The sequence below is a fragment of the Nasonia vitripennis genome, chromosome 5, assembly GCF_009193385.2.
Source record: "Nasonia vitripennis strain AsymCx chromosome 5, Nvit_psr_1.1, whole genome shotgun sequence".
NCBI classification, from domain to species: domain Eukaryota; kingdom Metazoa; phylum Arthropoda; class Insecta; order Hymenoptera; family Pteromalidae; genus Nasonia; species Nasonia vitripennis.
In genome coordinates this window covers 11,261,076-11,278,477 of record NC_045761.1, presented here as the reverse complement: position 1 = coordinate 11,278,477, position 17,402 = coordinate 11,261,076, and the positions used below count along the sequence as shown (strand labels likewise).

At 43.9% G+C, this 17,402-nt stretch overlaps 1 protein-coding gene across 5 annotated transcripts in view; it reads left to right on the top strand.

Annotated features, from left to right (window-relative positions):
- The window catches only part of LOC100124202 (rho guanine nucleotide exchange factor 12), a 34,517-nt gene that overhangs the window by 6,187 nt on the left and 10,928 nt on the right, over positions 1-17,402 (top strand). For 4 of the 5 annotated variants that reach the window (XM_016982855.3, XM_031932470.2, XM_031932466.2 and 1 more), the window contains 12 exons: positions 290-562; positions 760-894; positions 1,008-1,121; positions 1,198-1,296; positions 1,364-1,456; positions 1,543-1,736; positions 1,812-2,158; positions 2,246-2,407; positions 2,490-2,546; positions 14,148-14,280; positions 14,559-14,636; positions 14,722-14,778. In XM_016982855.3, coding sequence (XP_016838344.1) covers positions 290-562; positions 760-894; positions 1,008-1,121; positions 1,198-1,296; positions 1,364-1,456; positions 1,543-1,736; positions 1,812-2,158; positions 2,246-2,407; positions 2,490-2,546; positions 14,148-14,280; positions 14,559-14,636; positions 14,722-14,778 — 1,742 coding nt within the window. Of the gene's footprint in view, positions 1-289; positions 563-759; positions 895-1,007; positions 1,122-1,197; positions 1,297-1,363; positions 1,457-1,542; positions 1,737-1,811; positions 2,159-2,245; positions 2,408-2,489; positions 2,547-14,147; positions 14,281-14,558; positions 14,638-14,721; positions 14,779-17,402 lie in introns of all 5 variants that reach the window. The other variant, XM_031932469.2, reaches the window with a different exon arrangement.

Sequence of the window (17,402 nt, the reverse complement as noted above, 5' to 3'; positions counted from 1 at the left end):
TGGATTATTTTTTAATGCGTGTTGAGTATATATTTTTGACAATGATAGAAGCGTACGTTGTATATAACATTTGCAAAAACGTTCCAAAATCAAATTCTGCTTACTCTCACCTATTTAAGAAGATGCGGTCACTTGCACGTTTACCTACACCTATGCACCTTGGCAAGAGGATCGCATCTTGAATTTTGCAACAGAAACCCTCATAGCCAACAGCAGTGCCAAAAGTATCACCCTTAAAGGTAATAAAAATACAAATTCAGTCGTCTAATAGAAACTTTGTCTTTCACAGTTCTCTCAGGGAGCAAACCTAGGCTCGTCGAGTAAGCACCAGCGTACTAAGTCGAGCCCGGAACAGCTGGGTATTGTATCACCTGCGGAAGCCAGTCGTCGGCTCATCGCATCCGAGTCGATGAATGAGCTGTCGCCGGGCTCGCGACCTGGGCGCCACAGTGGCATCGATCTGGACGATCCAACGGGTGCCAGCCATCGAACGCCACCTGGTACACCGCCGCCGCCTTATCCTGCTCCCATGCTTGGCGACTCTTGCTCGTCTTGTAACGAGGTTCGAAATTTTTTCTTTTTTCCTACTTTGAAACTCTGCATTTTTTTCATCTTTAGAATATCGTTATTGGAGTTTTAAAATCTATGTTATTTGATTGCTCTAATTAGTTTTCCGCAGTTAGTTCTAAAAATGAAAAGCGGCTCTATCTAATTTTTTGTTTCTGAACTATCATGACAATTTTATTTATTGCATCACAGAGTCTCCTCGATAATTTCAACGCAGTATCCTCGCCGAGATCTCAGAGCGTATTGGACGGAAGCAATCCTGGGATGCCAATGATTCAGCAGCCAATTATGTCAATGGAAGACGACGACATGAGCGATCAAGAAGTTGTAAGTGTATTTCGAATAATTGATCTATCTTGCGTCGGAGAAATTCATTCAAACCTATTCTTTGCCGTTTGGTGCATGCTTTTATGCAATTTCATTAATTGATTTTTTCACAGGGGCAATTGGAGGATCATGGACCATTTAAATTGCTCTCCCGGTTGTGGCAGCATCACGCTCATCTCGCCGTTTTCATGAACTACGTGCTTTCCAACAGTAACCCCTCGAGTCTGGTAAATGAAATCGCATAATTTTGTAGTTAAGAATAGCTTTGTTTACCATTTTCTTATTGACAATATCCGTTTCCAGTTATTCTATCTCATAACCGAAGTCTACAAAGAGGGAAACGCTAAGGAAATGAGGAAGTGGGCTTACGAAATACATTCAAGTTTCCTTGTACCTGGAGCTGTAAGTTGAATTTAAACTCTGTCGATAAATCAATTTGATCGCATCTCAAACTACATTCTGTTTTTAGCCTCTGCGTCTCCATAATGTAGATGAAAATGTTGCTCGCGAGATCGATAACGTTTTGCTGAACGAATCGGACAAAGAAGAAATTCTGCGAAAAGTATATTATTTACTTGTTATAGTAAAATAAATCGTTAATGCCTGTTCTTGATAAAATGATGCTAAAATAAATAAATTTTTCTTTAGATATTTTGGAAAGCGAGAAATCGTGCAAAAGAGGAGCTTAACGAACAATTAACCGATTTCCAGCAGAAGAGAATTGCTGGATTGGGAACGCTTTTCGGACCAAGCGATGCCCAGCTCGATGAGAGCGCTAGTGATAAAAGTAAAGAAACTAAAATCATTGAAACATATCTTTTACCAAAAATGGAGACGTATCTGTAAGTTTTGTTTATATTTGTATACCGATATTATGACGTGATGAAGAATAATAACCCGTTACATTTATTTTTTAGAGATGAAATCGAAAAGGAAAACGCCCGAGAAAGCGTTGAGCAACGAAAGTTTGGAACTCCGGATGCCGAAAAAGAAAACGACGAACAACGAAGGTTCGCGACCGCAGCTAGTCTCGCTACAGTGTTAACAAAAGTATTTCAAGTGCGGTCGATATCCTTGGATCGTGTTCCAACGTTCGTTGCAAAAGATAAGTCTCATATTAAGGCTAAATTGATAGCTGCAAAGGCGAGAAAAATGGCAGTAAGAGGCCATCATTTTGTTGCCCACCAGTACTTTACAGTTACATACTGCAATCACTGCCAACATATTATCGGAGGAATCGGTCCTCAAGGATACCAATGTGGAAGTAAGTTCAAACAATATCTGTACATTTTGATTTAGTCATAGTGTAAGCTAATTCAAATAATGCAAAATTTACTTCAATAAATTCCAGACTGCACCTTAAATGTTCATCGTCAATGCGTTCGAATTGTCGAGGAAAACTGCCCGGGGCCTCTGGTCAGAAAAGAAAAGGGTATCAGTAAACTAATGGAACGTATTCGACCAGAAAAGAAGCCTCCGACTCCTCATCATAGTCAAAATCAGATGCATCATAGTAAGTTAATTCATCTTGCAAGCGTAAATCAGAAACCTATCAAAATGAAGTGTTAGGTATTAACGTCATTGTTCTTTTTTAGTCGAACGCATTAAGCGAGGCGAAGAGGACAGCAGTCCTCTGGCTGACGGCGAGAACGGTGAGTTTGTCATTAAAGTTAACATGCATTTTTTAATCCGTGTGTATTCTAAAAGAGTGTTTAAGATTCAAATGACAGAAACGTTCACTGCATAAAACATAGCAAGCGTTGGCGTAATTTTCTAGATTTTTAAAACACTTTTGAATAAATTCTGCTATGATTTATCAAGTCTTTCTTAGCTAAATGTCTAGTAACAGATCTTTGAACAATTGCAACATCTTAACCACTACGACTGGCAAACGATTTCTTTGTCAAAGGAATTCGCAAATCTACGAAGTGACTAACAGCAGAATCCTCACGTTTGTCAAAAGCGCATAAGATAACGAAAAAAGCAGCAGGTATAGCCCGGGGCAGCTCGGATTCGCGAGCACATGGAGAATATATATCTTGGTAAACCAGCAAACGAAGCACACGCTCCAAGGCTGGCTTCGGCAAAGAATAACGATTGCGACTCGCCGCGCGGCCGCGGCGGCAATACGGTCACGTTCGCGCGCCTGAGCGCATGTTATTACTGTGAACTCGATTGACCCCGAATGTTAGCGAGCGAACGAGCGAAGGAGCAAGTTGTAAGAGAGAACAACTTGCCGGCTGCTTATTCGCGAGAACGACGATGGCGTAGACAATGGAAGTATGCGCGAGATGGAAATCGCGCGAGATAGTTGCGGAATTTTAAGCGATGGGAGGAGGCTTGATGAGCCTTTGCGGGATTTCTGAAGTTTTGCGTGAGATTAGTTTGTGGCTGATGATTTACTGCGTTAATTAATTCGGTATGCTGCGTGTCTATGCGCGTAGACTAATTACGAACCATACAGGCGGAAGTTTATAACGTTTTAAAAAAGCAACTATCATGACTCGTAATTGAGTAAGAGAATTAGGTCGATCGTAAGTGAATTCCTCGATAGTTTTATCAAATAAAGATTCCACGAGAGATAGAGCATCGAGCAGCTCCATATAAATATCCAAATACCTCGAACCCTATCGAACGAATTGCGCAACGCTTGTATACCTGCGCAGAGATAATCGAGATAGAAAACGAGCGCGCGTGGGTGAAAACTAATCACCGGAATTAGAATAAACGACAAATTCGAATCGCTATTCGCACAAATCAGCGCCGCGAAAACTGCCCTCATAAATGAAAGTAAATTGTCCGAGTGCTATTTTCAGTTGCAATCAAACTACGTTTCGAAATAGCCGCACGCGCTGCATCAGTGTCTACAGGTCTTTCCAGTCGCACTGTCTAGCGCAACGTCACCGTCACAATGAGCCGTGCACACGCATGTGCGCATACGATTACGAAGCGCTATGAAGTCGAGATACAGACTGACACCTAAAAGCATCGATCGATTCCGGTTATCTTCACGCAGTTATCTGTTGATTCGCCGTTGGATGTTGATTAGCAAGAATCGAAAAATTATGCGCGAGGCGCAGTGAGATCTTCAGAAGAAGAAGCATTATGCCTCCTCCGTCCTCGAAAACAAAAACAACCCAATGTTGGATAGACAACGTCACCCCGTGAAAAGCTATGGCCAATCGATATCGATCCATCGCCCAAGCAGCAGTATATTTGTATACTTGTTCGAACGAAAGAAAGGAGAAAGAGCGCAGAGCAAGAGCTGCAAAAACAATTCGGCATAATTGATAATCGCGGAAATCCGCTTATTAGCCTGCTGTCGGTCGTTTGGTGCATCGCGCAGCGGGTGGTTCGCTCGTCCGAAACGGTGCGACTCTCTCGGTGTCCCCGTACACAAACCGACGCGCAGTAAGCGTTATTGGGAAGTGGAGTGATTTTCTGAAGAAACGCCGATTTTTTAAAGACGATTTCTGCGTGAAAGTATCTCGAGAGACATCAGGAGGTCAAGGTTGAATGAACCAGTGTATGCACGAGTCTCCTTCTGACAGTGTGTAAAGTGCGCCGCAGACGGATGTATTAGGCACAGAAGTAGATTTGGGAAAATAAACGAGAAGAACAGGGAAGCTAGTCCAGCGCCGAAATCAACGACGAGAAAGACCTCGGAAATGAAGTGGAAGTCTGGTTTACGAGAAACGGCATCTCTCTAAAATAATCAGTGAGAAGATTTATTGTGACCGGTTGCGCACCTCGGGCGGATGCTCCGAAACTCTTGCGACTCGTAATGCGAAAGTCGATATTGTATTATCATTGCATCAATACGTTAAGTTTAAAAAAATCTTATAACTTTACAATTGTTTAAGCTCGCACAATAAGTAAGAACAATAGGAGCATCAGTTATAACAAAATAAGACGAGAGAAAAAACCAGCACATCGACCGACTCTCCGCCATCAGCTTCTACTCTACGTAACCCGGCTATCGCTCTCTCCCGTTATCAGGCTCGCGCAGAGGAAGCAGCGCCCAGATTAGCAAAAAAAAAGAAGAAGCGGCAACGCACACTACTCTCTACAGCAGCAATAGCGTCGACTCCAAGTAAAGCATTGGAAGGGCAGAGTCAGCACATGCGACCGGAAGCAAGAGAGGGAGAGAGAGAGAGAGAGAGAGAGAGAGAGAGAGAGAGAGAGAGAGAGAGAGAGAGAGAAAGAGAGAGCGAGAGCGAGGACTGGCCTGTTACACGCGGGCCTCTTGAAAATACAATTCTCCGGCTGTGCTGCTAGCAGCAGCAGCTGCTGCTCTACTGTATCTTCTGTCTCTGTCGCTCCGCCAAGCGAGCGCGACTCGACTACTTACGCGCTGTTCTGTGTCCTCAGTGAGGAGCGAACGGCGCACGCAGCCGGTCTCGTGGTGAAAGAGAGTGAGCGAGAGAGTCGCTCGCCACCGGCCTGGTTTGGAACACCTGGTTTTCAGGATTGTTTGGATTTTCCGAGAGTTTTCCAAGTTTGAAGATTGTTTTCGAGTGAAGCTATACTGGACGGCAGAATTTGTAGTGGAGAAACCACTGAAGATTGTTGCTAAAACTTTGACAGAGATATTTTTCCTCGAAAAATTGGCCGTAATTTTGTGCTGCGCGATTGTTGTTTCAATGCCAGAATTCCGGCAGTGCGCAGTGTAAAAGGCGCGTGCCTTGTAGAGCGGCACTCAAGGAGAGACTGAAGCAGCTGATCGCGTACCTGTTGCGAAAACACCTGTTCTGAGATTTCGAAAAATCTTAACGAGTTTGGCGAAGAGGAAAAAACCAAAGGCGCCAATTCACGCGCAGTGAGTGAAGTCTTGACAAAGTGAAGTTCAAGTGATGATTGTGAATAATGCAGTGAACGAGTTCAAGAATGGTTTTATCGAAATGCGTTTGTAATTGGTAGATAAACCCCGACAGTGCGTGGCTTTGTTTCTCAATGTCTGGTGATTCTTGATAATGGCAACATTGAATTTCGCAGCCTTTTGTAACGTTCTATTTGCCTATGATACGCGATAAAGCGCGTCTAAAGTTTTATGGCCTGATGTTACACGATGATACTTTTACAAAGAGACAGATGTTCCAGTAAACACACGCACGCGCTTTTCACGAAAAATACAAAACCTTCGTTCGACTAGTTCTTTTCTAGCTCGCAACAGCTCTAAACGAATCTCGTTTCATCCAAACGCGCGATTCCGCAAATGCCTAATCCAAGTTTGCGCGTAATCGATTTGAATAAACGTTACATAAGCGTTACTTAATTCTCCTCTCGTTCAACGCAATCGCTCGAACACACAGCGAGCCGAGGAAAAAAAGCTTCGATTCATCGTCTCGAAAATGCTGGAGCTGCAAGCACCAATGTTGGAGAGTCTGAGCAACCGATCTCTGAACGGACACCTGAACGACAGCAACAACAACGATGATCAAGACGACGACGAGGAGTCGTCGGTCCAGCAGCTGACACCTAGGCGACTGCGGGGGCGTCTGCTACAGCGCAAGTTCAAGGCCAAGGCCGCTGCTGCGAAGGCACACCTCCACCAGCGAGCCCAGAACCGAAGCTCAGCCATAGCCAGGGTTTGGGATACTCTGGCCACAGTGAGATGGTCCAACAGTAGTGGAAACAATGTCAAGAGCACGCCGGTAGTGCAGAGCGAGGAGGCGATACTCGCAAGACTCGAATTGCTTAGGAACGCTGCCGAGGCTGGATACAGGAACGATGCTGGCTCGAATGGTACTGATGATTATTTACTGTTAGGTTGACGTGATTTCAGTCGATTTTAGCTTTATTTATTATTGTTTACTGCTAATAGTTTGCGTCTTTTGAATGAGGTCGAGCTTTAACTTTTATTTTAACTGTGAAATGTTAGAATATACTATACAAACTTGAATTCATTTACCTCGGTCCCGTTGCTAATCTATTCCCGTTGATTTTGTCATGCGCATTTTCACCTATTGCGACAGTTCGTTCCAGTAAAACTCGCTTCATAAAGATAACATCCCCGCTGTTTATTGCATTAGAATTCGTTTATAAAGCGCAACAAAAGTGAAAGAAGCGCGCCATCAGAGAAAATTACGACGTACATTATATAATTAGAAAAACGCATTAGATTTTCTAGGCTGATTTCTGCGGATCTAAACGCGAGTTTATCGACATCCTTATAAACATCCGACCGCAACAGCTTAGTAATAAAATCGAGCTCCTAAATTAAAGCTCACTGGCGCGTGCACTTTCTATTTTAATTTTATCTCCGTCGAATTTGCCGAGGACATGTGGTCGAGAGGATCGGCAGCAGCGCCGCTGTCGGTATTTATTACGCTTTCCAAAAATATTACCAAAATAGCCTATCTCGCGCGCGTATACCAAGGTCCGTCGAAACTACGCTGTTTCTCGGGATGGAAAATCGTTCCAAAACGAAAAGTTTTGTTATTTCGCGCGCGGCGACACATATATACTCACTCTCTCGTGTTTGGTATACAGCGGAATCGGTTGGCCAAGTTTAGCGCGTATAATCTTAATGCTAATAGTTCGTCGCGAGAGACTTATCAAAAATGTCTCAATCCCGTTTAATCTTTATGCAAAGATAGGAGATTCCGCTGTGTCTCTGCTTTATTTTGTACGCTATATGTTCGAGCGGGATTTTTAATTTGGCGCTCGTCTCGCGTTCTTCGGTTTAGCATATATTATTTTAACGATTCGCGAAATGCGTCAGCGGCGATAAAAGAAATCAACGAGCAATATTTCATAGCTCGCGCGAAGTCAGGTTTATCGTGCAGCGCGATACGGACATCTGCTTTTCTAGACTTTGCGAGGATGTAATTCGCTATTGTTTCCGTGATAAATCTCCATCGCGAGAGCAACGCATTCGATAGGCTCGGATGTGCTTACAATGAAGTTCTGTCTTGCGGCGCCTTGGCTTGGTTAACATTGACACGAAAACGTCACGTCGCATGTGTGTAGTCGAGTTATTTATTTGGTTCAATAACGGTTTTTAAACGCAGAACTTCCCCTCATTTTTCTTTCAATGTACACGCTGCGATGACAAACCGTTGCAGTTATTTCTTTTTCCGCGAAACTCGCTAGAAACTATAAAGGAATAAAAATGACTCTCGACATCAATTTCCTAATGGCATTAGCATTGGAAATGAAGCTCGAAAAAGACACGGCACTCGCGCAGATAGCACACGGCAATATTGCCGATGACTAACATCGCGTATGCGTCAATTGACATTTTTATCAAACTCGGGCAAAATTTCGCTGCAGAATGTGGCATAGTGGCAGCGTTTCGCAGCTGACCGCTTTTATGATGCGCGCGTCTGTCTAGCTTCAATTTTTATTCGCCAAACTCTTCATCGGCTTATGCAAACAGTCGTGACACGTACGCGAAAAATCTCAAAATCCGACCTTATTGGCATCAATAACTCATTAATCCGCGCGATATCGCTGTACACACACATACATTCCGAGATCGCACGAAGCACATGTTTTTCGAAGCTACTGTACACCGCGTCAGTCATTCACATGAGAGAAGGGAAAATAATGTACTGTATGTCGCGTGAGAGCTGCGTGTGAATGGGACAGAAAGCGTTGTTTTGGGGTCGTGGGCACGAGCGTCATCCTTCTCGGTTCTAATGAAGAGCAGCTTTTTTATTTCGTCGCTGCCGCCGACGCGCGCGTCATGTGGGTGTATGCGTGTGCAAGGGAGTTTTGGCGTAAACTCAATTACATCAATTAAAACGGTCGCGCGCGGCTTTGTGCGTGAGCTGTGTAAATTGAGACAAAGTGATAATTTTTTTTTTTGTTGTTCAATCTACTCGACTCCTATACAGAGGGAGCGAATTTTCTCGTTGTAAATAGGTAATTTACGCAGTGATCGATATCGTTTTTCTTTCTTTTTTGCGCGATTATTCGAAAAAGGTATTGTAGTCGTCTTAAAAATAAAAATTGAATCACGATGACGTGTTTACCTGCTCTCTCTCTCTCTCTCTCTCTCTCTCACTCTCTCACGCATCGTTTCGAAACCGATGCTTTCGCGAGAAAAATACGCATGTCCACCTATTTATTTAGCGCGGCGCAACTCTTAGATATAGAGTTTCTGCAATCGTCTCGCGCGTTGTCGAGAATTTATGTACTCATTTTTATTATTATCGCCGTTAAAATTGATACGACTGATGTGTATGTGTCTGTAAGATATACAGAGGTTTCGAAACAGCAGCAGAAATATAGCGAACACAGTATTTTTCGTTTGGATTTGTTTTCATAGAGCTTAATTTGTTTACACATTTCTGCATACGACGATTTTTCTACAGATCGAACTCACGCTTCGAAAAACATCGATAGCCAAAAACTGGCTTCGATATCGCTTCAAAGAGGCATTAAAGCGATGTATCGACGCTTCAGCCGCTCTAAAAAGTCGTCGAACGAACGCGTGTACATGAATTCCGCACTTGCGGACGCGCACGCACTGGTCCAATGAAATTCCTACGGCGAATCGAATTCCAATCGGGCGCGTTGTAGTCCGCAGTAAAATTCGTAACAGCCCTGATTTGCATATGTACGTCGCGACCGGTTCTTCGTGGAAGAAATTAACGCGCTGGAGCCAAACTAGGAACGAACGAAAGCCTCGTGGGACGTTCTTTCTCTCCGGCGTCTTTTTTTTCGCGCGTGACGTGAGTCTCGTGCTTTTCACGCCTAAAAATATGCGCCGACGAGCAGAGTCGCGCGCCGATGGCTCGGGACGTGCTTCAATGGAGGAAAATTGAATTTTCGCGTCGCGTGTGATTATTAATGTGATTGGATAACGGTGCGGATAAGAATCGATCGTGGTTTAAATATAATATTTGTTGAGATGAGTTTGATTTACATATAGGTGGCGTTTTGAGAGGAAGTAAAATTTTTTTTGCGTTGTTCGCATTGTTTATTTATACGCACTCGTGGTTAAAGAACTGTCAGAAAATCACTCCATTTTTGAACCAATTTGTGACTCACTAATTCTGGCCACTTGACAAAATCTTTCTATAAGGGAAACCCACGTAGTTCCTGGTACTCAACAGATACTCCGTTTTCGTCTATTTTTAAAATTGACAAGTCACTTAATAAGAATTTCACGGGTCCTAAATTATTTTATTTTGAAAGCGCACGTGTTATACCGAGTTACATAAAGCTACGTAATACATCAATTCGTGACGATAGCTTTCGAGCAGGTAAACTTTCGGTCCCGTAAAATTAAAAAAAAAATCTGTACGTGATTGACGTGTGTCGTTTTATTTAATAAACGTCACGTAAAAACATTATTGCAAAACGTTCTATGGTATATTATTTATCGGGAAACACTTCAATCGAAAACAAATCAATAGATAAATTCCATATGGCAAACTAGGAACAATTTCAACAACGTAAAACACTCAAATATTTTAATTGTTCGCAGAACAAGACAAGTGCTCCGCATGCTATAGAAATGCCAAAAGTAAACTTTCCGATGGATGATTTCATCGAACACCTGAGTAAAATGACCTTGACTCGGAACGCGGCTTGAATCGAGTAAATTGATCAATCCTCTTGAGACTATACGGAATGTCTAATTCTAACGGAAGAATGAAAGTTAGCAATTTTTTTAACCTTCCAATTAACCGTCCTCTTGTCGATTCTTTCGAAAAACGAAATAAGAAAAGTTATAAAACAAACAAATATCCATTCTCTTTCAAACGCTTTCCATGCCATCCTCCACTACTCGCTCTTTCGTAGAACAGTTACAGCTCGAGAATTGATCAATGAGTTCAAGGCAGACCATATGCCAAGAGACACAAATTCAGGTGGCCGATGAAATCATCCATTGTGTAAAATGATTTTCACTCTAGCGCTCGAATTCCACCGAGCCCACGTTTGAATTCACAAGTCAAAAACTAACGGATACTTCTGTTGCGTTGCGCAATTCCTTCTCCAAAACTACGTCAAATTTTCCACATCATCCCTACGAAATTTTCCCTCTTTCCTGCACGCCTGACTCGTCTATATAAAGCAGCGCATCTCGCGGAAAGAACAACATAAGTGCGGAAGCGCATCGGCTAATCGCGCGGAGCGGCTGTTTATTTCTATCGGAGCGAGATCGCTGGCCGGTTTTACGACGGCGACGATGAGCCTTTCCGCGATTCCATTAGACGCTCCTTCTCCTCGCGACGTGTTTTTCCAGCTCCGGCTACCTTCTCGCGTGCAGTAGTTTCCTTTCGCAATTTGCGCGTCGAGGAAAGTTCTGCGCGTGGTTTGTGTGCGTGTGTATACATATGCGTTGGGAAAAAAGACGTTCCTTTCTCTTGCATCGTCATGGAATATTCTGCGAATCTTTTTTTTCGATTTTGGTTTCGGAAAATTTCCTATTATCGGGGTGTAATATAACAAACGTCCATTTTTAAATGGTATTTGGAAGCTTCGCTTTTGAAAGCATTAGAAAATTGTAAAAATCCGACGGGCCCTCGAGCGTGCACCTGACATCTAAACTCATTCACGTTCTCACAGGACTTATATAGTCGCAATATATATACAGTCCCCCAAATCAGTGAAAGCACCGGAGTGAACTCGAGGCATTACTTAGAGCTTATGCGAACTTTAATCAGCTTATTACTAAAATTCCCATCCAATATAGCCCTATACACAATTATACAGGCGCATAGACACACCAAGCGACTCGTTGCGGTAACAGCGCATAATATGCATAAACAAGCTTTTCGAAGTCGTTGAATAATTCAATCGTTGCCGCAACTCCATTTTTTCCCCTCCCACAGTTATAACCACAACGATCCATCATATACACTGCGCTCGTGTGTACGCGTATACATTCGTTTTATCTGGCAATGAAAATCTCTCTATACACTGCACAAAACTAAAAGCCCAGCGCCGCACTCGAATCAATCGAACAGCCATCGCAACGCGTCGGTTTACGCAACTCTCCGCGAAAAGTCAATCGGGCAATGAAAATATCGAAAGCTCTGTGTGTGTGTGTAAACTAATGCATATCCGTCGGCTCGCATTCGTCAAACCGACTGATTAGCTTTGGCGCGGGAGTCTTAAATTAACCCGCAGTCGTTAAATCGCCTTTGGCAGGAGCTCAAAACACCGCGCGCGGAAATACTGATGTATGTGTGTACGTGCGCCGATGAGCGGGTCTTCCGATGCACGACTTATGAAGATTTCCACGAGCCGTGTATAAACTTTGATTTCTTTTCCTGCATACATTGTCGTTGTTCTATATAGTCTCAGAAGATAAAGACAACGATTTGTATAATTCTCATTACAATGAAACTCGATAATAGAAATTGACTTTCATCGAATTACCAATCAGCGACGCGCGCCGACTAAATTTCGCGCAAACTCTCATCAGCGTCAAAGTTAGCCACTCGAGCGAACCGCACGCATCGCGAGCCCTCTCGTTATATAGAGTCGCCGCGCGGCGTCAGACGCGAGCCGCACGTGCTCTATCGGCTAATTCCCGGCGCGCCTCCTCCTTTAGGGCTCGGAACGACGATCACGTATGCGGGGATCGTCAAAAATGGTGTAAGAGAGGCACGGCCCGCGTATTTTTAGCGCCGCCGGAAGCCGCGCGCGGACCCTCTCTCTTCTTTCTATTGCTCGTCTTCGGAGATGGATTTTTTTCTCTCTCGGCGGACACGGATTTCTGTGATTATTAGTCTAGGTACACCCGCGTTGTTGTTTTAAGAGCTGTGTCTTTCACCGGCTCGGGTTTGGCGAGAACGTTTAACCCTGAGACGAGTTCGCGTATATAAACAATCGAGAGAAGCGCACGTTTTCATCGTCGTCGTCGTCGTCGTCGTTAGAAAGAAACGAGATTTTTTTGACTAATCGGAAAAAACACGTCGCTCAATTATAGTAACCAACATCAGCCACCTCTTTATTTTTAGCATAAGTTCCTTTTAAAGTTCCAATGAACCCTCCTCCTCCCATGTTTTCACGTCTATTCGAAAGTGATTTAGCGGCGCCGCCCGTGCGCAGGGAGTTTAAAAATACGAATCCATTTTTTCCTATCGAAGACTAATAGAGGATGGCTGCTGCTGCTGCTGCTGCATCGCCTTCGAAAAATCCGCAGCGCCGCTATCATTGCTCCCACCCTCTGCAGCAGTTGCGCTCTGCGCTATACCTATCCTCGGCTCGCCGGTTCGCGCGCGCGGTCTTCAGTTCCTCCCCGTCTGTCGGCGCAGTAGACACGCGGAGCCGTTCGCTAGCTCTAACCCTCCGGAAAGGGAAAGAAGAGGAAAAAATCCACCCGGAGTCGATAAAACAAGAGAGAAAGAGAGAGAGAGAGAGAGAGAGCGCGCGCGGATGTGTGGGACTGAGAGGAGGACTGTTATCTCGATTATTTAATTGCGCGCGGCCGCTGTAATTGATATGACATAAGCGAGGAGTAGGAGGCGGTTGCTCCACTGTGTGTGCATAGTATAGTTGTTCTTTTGTCGTCTCGGTGCGGTTTTGTTCTGTGAGATCGTTCGGCGATGTAGTACGCGGAGGACTTTTTTTCTTCTCCGATGCGCGGAGGAGATTAATTGATTTCGTGTGCTGGGGACTGTCTGAGCTGTTGCTGACTTCGTCTACTTCGAGTGGACTCGAATTTGGTGAGGCTATTTTTGGTTCTTCTGTATCTTCCGATCTTGGAAATTCAGGGAGGATTCGACGTACAGCTTCGCCGTTTGCTCTTCATTATTTATGTAGTTTCTGGGAACACGAGAAGTTTTCATTTCATATCGCACTGCGCGAACCACACGTCGAGGAGGAAATCCCATTTGAATCACATTTAAATGGAAATTCCTTCAGACAGGCCCTGGTATAAATTTCAGATCGACGCGATCGTGCGGACTGCTAATTGGATCGTTTTCGAAAGCATTTTTTTTAAATATAGATTCGGTACATATACTTGTGTTTATTTACACCAACCTATATGTATACATTATGAAGGCTAAGCCAGGGATGCGTGCGAAAGTAGGTTGTCAATTAACTGTTCGTTACCTCGATCCTATCGCTCGACAAACTTAATGAATTATACCACAAATTTCATTTAATCATGACTGCGCAATTTTTTCCGCTGCATGCGCGTTAGCATACGACATTACGTACGAACCTCTCTGGAGACACAAAAGAATCTTGAACACTCGTTTTTCTCTCTGCGACGACAATGCTATCCGTACACACACATATACTAGAGAACTTCATGTCAACAACTCTGATTTTTGCCGCAGGAGAGCATCGCGGAAGTGGTCCGGCAGGAAGCGCACGGAGCGGCAGCGAGCGAGGCCGCGTTTCCGGCTTCGGAGGCGGCGATCACGCCGATAGCATGGACGACCCCTCCTCGAGGGAGGACATTTCCGAAATGTACGTATATCATCGCACTTGTTTTATATATATATATTTTTTTTTACATTTTTCCTCTATTTCTACATCCACACCTTTTCTTTTCCTCGTATTTTTTTTCCGCGAACGTCGGGCTTTCTTTTGAGTTCAGTCGAGTGAGAGAAGATATTGAGTTTGAAGGAGGGAGTTTCTCGAGGAGTGCGGCTGCTATGTGTTTTCGGGTGGAAAAGATATACCTACCTTTTTTTTATTGGATTTTGCATTCATTTGCTGTTTTTTCTGTTGCTGCGATTATTTAGGGTGCAGCAGAATATTTCCAGTAAGCCAAAGACGTCGAATATAAACAGGTCTGAAAGTTACAAGGAGCGGATACACAAGGTGAGCACCTTCGATAATTTTTTTCAAACCAATACGATGCTATTGTAAAGGTGGATTTTCATTCGACTCATGCGATTTGAATTTTCAGCGGCAACTGCGCGAGAAGCGGAAAACTAGTGACCCGAACCTCTCGAAAACTAAGTAAGTCGTTGCTTCGACTTTATTCTCTATTTTTACTTTTACGATTCTCCAATGCCCTGATTCTATAAATTGATCAAACATCCCCGTGAACTTACGAGCGTAAACTCGCCGAGGTGATCTTCAAAGTAATGACTCAAAGTAGTCGCCTTGTATAGCTATACACGACAGGCCAAATAAGACTTTTAATGGTCATTGTAAACACATTGCTTTTATAGCTGTATATAGTTGACTAATTCGTTCCTCCAAGCGAACGACGATGATTTAGAACAGCTGTAACGCACACTATTTTCATTTTGAGTTCGAGCAAAATTTTATTTAACAACGAAAAAAGAAACGCGAACGTCGCCGGCATTTGCAATTATATTATTCACGAAACTCGCTATCCGGGTGTGAAATGCAATAAGTATGATAAGATTTATTAGCCTTGTACCACGATACAGAAAAAGCTTTCCGTGCTTTTAACTGGGCATCGCAAGCTTTGCGTTGCTAAGGTTCGGGCTGCATACAAAGAGAGCAATAACCTCCCCGAAACACATCAAAAATTATATTTTTCCACTCCCTTCTCTCGTCCTGTAAAACGCGAACGATATACCTTGTGTCCACAAAGTTCATAAAACTTTAGAGAAAAAATAATAGCATCTCCTCCCAACTCCATCCCCCGGAAAATCCTTGCGCGAACTTTTTTCCTCTCATTACACTTTACGACATCAGCCTATGCCGCTCGAACAATTCAAAGTTATGGCAGTCGGTAAACGCCAGCTCCGGTACTCGGAACTTTTAACGTCATCTCTCGAGGAGAAGCCGACGCGTTATATTTCCCTTCGTCGCGTAGCTCTATAATACCGACTCCCTTGTGTGTCGATTATAATTTCCACCCATACACCGAGAAGGCCTTGAGGATCGACGCACCTGTGCACTCGCGCGTTGTTATAGATTAGATCGGGGGATGTATGCAGGCGCGTTTTATCTACCCTGAGTGGGTGAGCTTTTTTTTGCATCGAATGCTTTTACGAGTTGATGCAATTTTTTAATTTGCTTCGTAATAAAGGCTGATGCGTTTTCTAGAAAAGTTCGAATCCGCGCGGCGAACTTGAAAGCTTCGGCGACGCTGTCTGAAGGTAACAGCCGGCGCGCGACGCTTTATTCTCTTCTCGCTCGCTCTGTCTTCTTTCTCCTCTTTCGCCTCGAGTCTCCGTTTCAAGATGAAGCAACACGTTCACGGTCGGAAAACTCGGCCAACTTATTTATTAAGCTGCCGGCGCGTCGTCTCTCAAAAGCGACCTTCGAGAGCGACGAACGCCGCGCGAGCTTTTGGCAAGAATCTATATACTCGCCTCGCCTTTACCCTGATCTTCGACTTTTTTTCCCGCTGACGCTTCAGAATTTCTCTCGAGAGAAACGAGATCGTTAATTGATCTTGCGTTTCAAAATTTGACGGCACAATACATACCGTCGTGCCGAAAAAGTTTCTCCTGAAATTGATCGCCGCTCTATCAACGTACCTTTTTTCCGCGTACTTTCCGCCTATCCATCTCGGGTATCCCCCAAGGTTTCCTTTCGGGATTCCCCCCCCCCCCCCCCCCCCTCATGATTTTTTATCCCTGCGAGCGCAGTTGCGCACTTATACATTATCTCGCCACTAATTCTGGCACCCTCTCCTCTTCCCCTCCTTACTACGCATTGGTAGTCCCTCCGCAGTAGCGACGATTTTTCTTCCGCATATAGTAGAAATAATAATAAGCCGAGTTGCAATGCATCACTTGGGATTTTAATCTTTAGAACTAAGTCAACTCTAGAACGTTTTTCTCCGCGTGACGAAGTTTTACCGAGTCGAAAAACGAGGCGCGCGACGCGTACAATGATTTTAAAAATAAGTTTCACTGCCGTCGTTAAAGAAGCTTGTAGCAGCAGCGGCATCGAATGAATTATTACGGGTTGTCATAATAATAGTTCGTTGGAACTTGAAATACGTCGTTTACGTTTTAATCGTGTGTACACTAAGAGCTTGATTGATACACCGAATAATCCCTGGCTCTTGTTAATTTTTTGATGTTGTTTTAAACAAAAATAATCCATTGAGAAGATTTTTCTCGCATTTGAAGCAAGCACTTAACGTTTAATAAATCCGATTCCCTCGTAAAAGCTCGCGCACTACGCGATAATCTCGCGGGACCTCGGGAAGAACTATGAAAATAACCTCGATGTCCCGCTAAAACTTTAACGCGCGAGTCACAATGAAATTTCATAGGAAGACCAATGATTTTTACTGCCTCTCGTTGCTCAAATATCTTCGTAGCGCGCGTCTACACTCGCACCGAACTAAAGTCATAAGCATCGATGTCTGCAAAATCCAAAAGTCGCACCTTCGTCTCAGACCTAATCACGAAAGAAAATATTAACAAGAAAAAAAGGGGAAACTGCAAGCTATACTCTCACGCGCAGCCACCCCCACCCCATCCCGTTCTTCTATCTTTGAATTCCACTACCTCCTCTTTCTCCTATAGCGTTCACCCTCGCACGTACGTACACACCTCGACCCACACATTTCACACTCGTACACGGACAGAGTCTCTCTCTCTCTCTCTCTCTTTCTCGGCTCGAAAAAGAGCGCGCAGGCTCGAAAA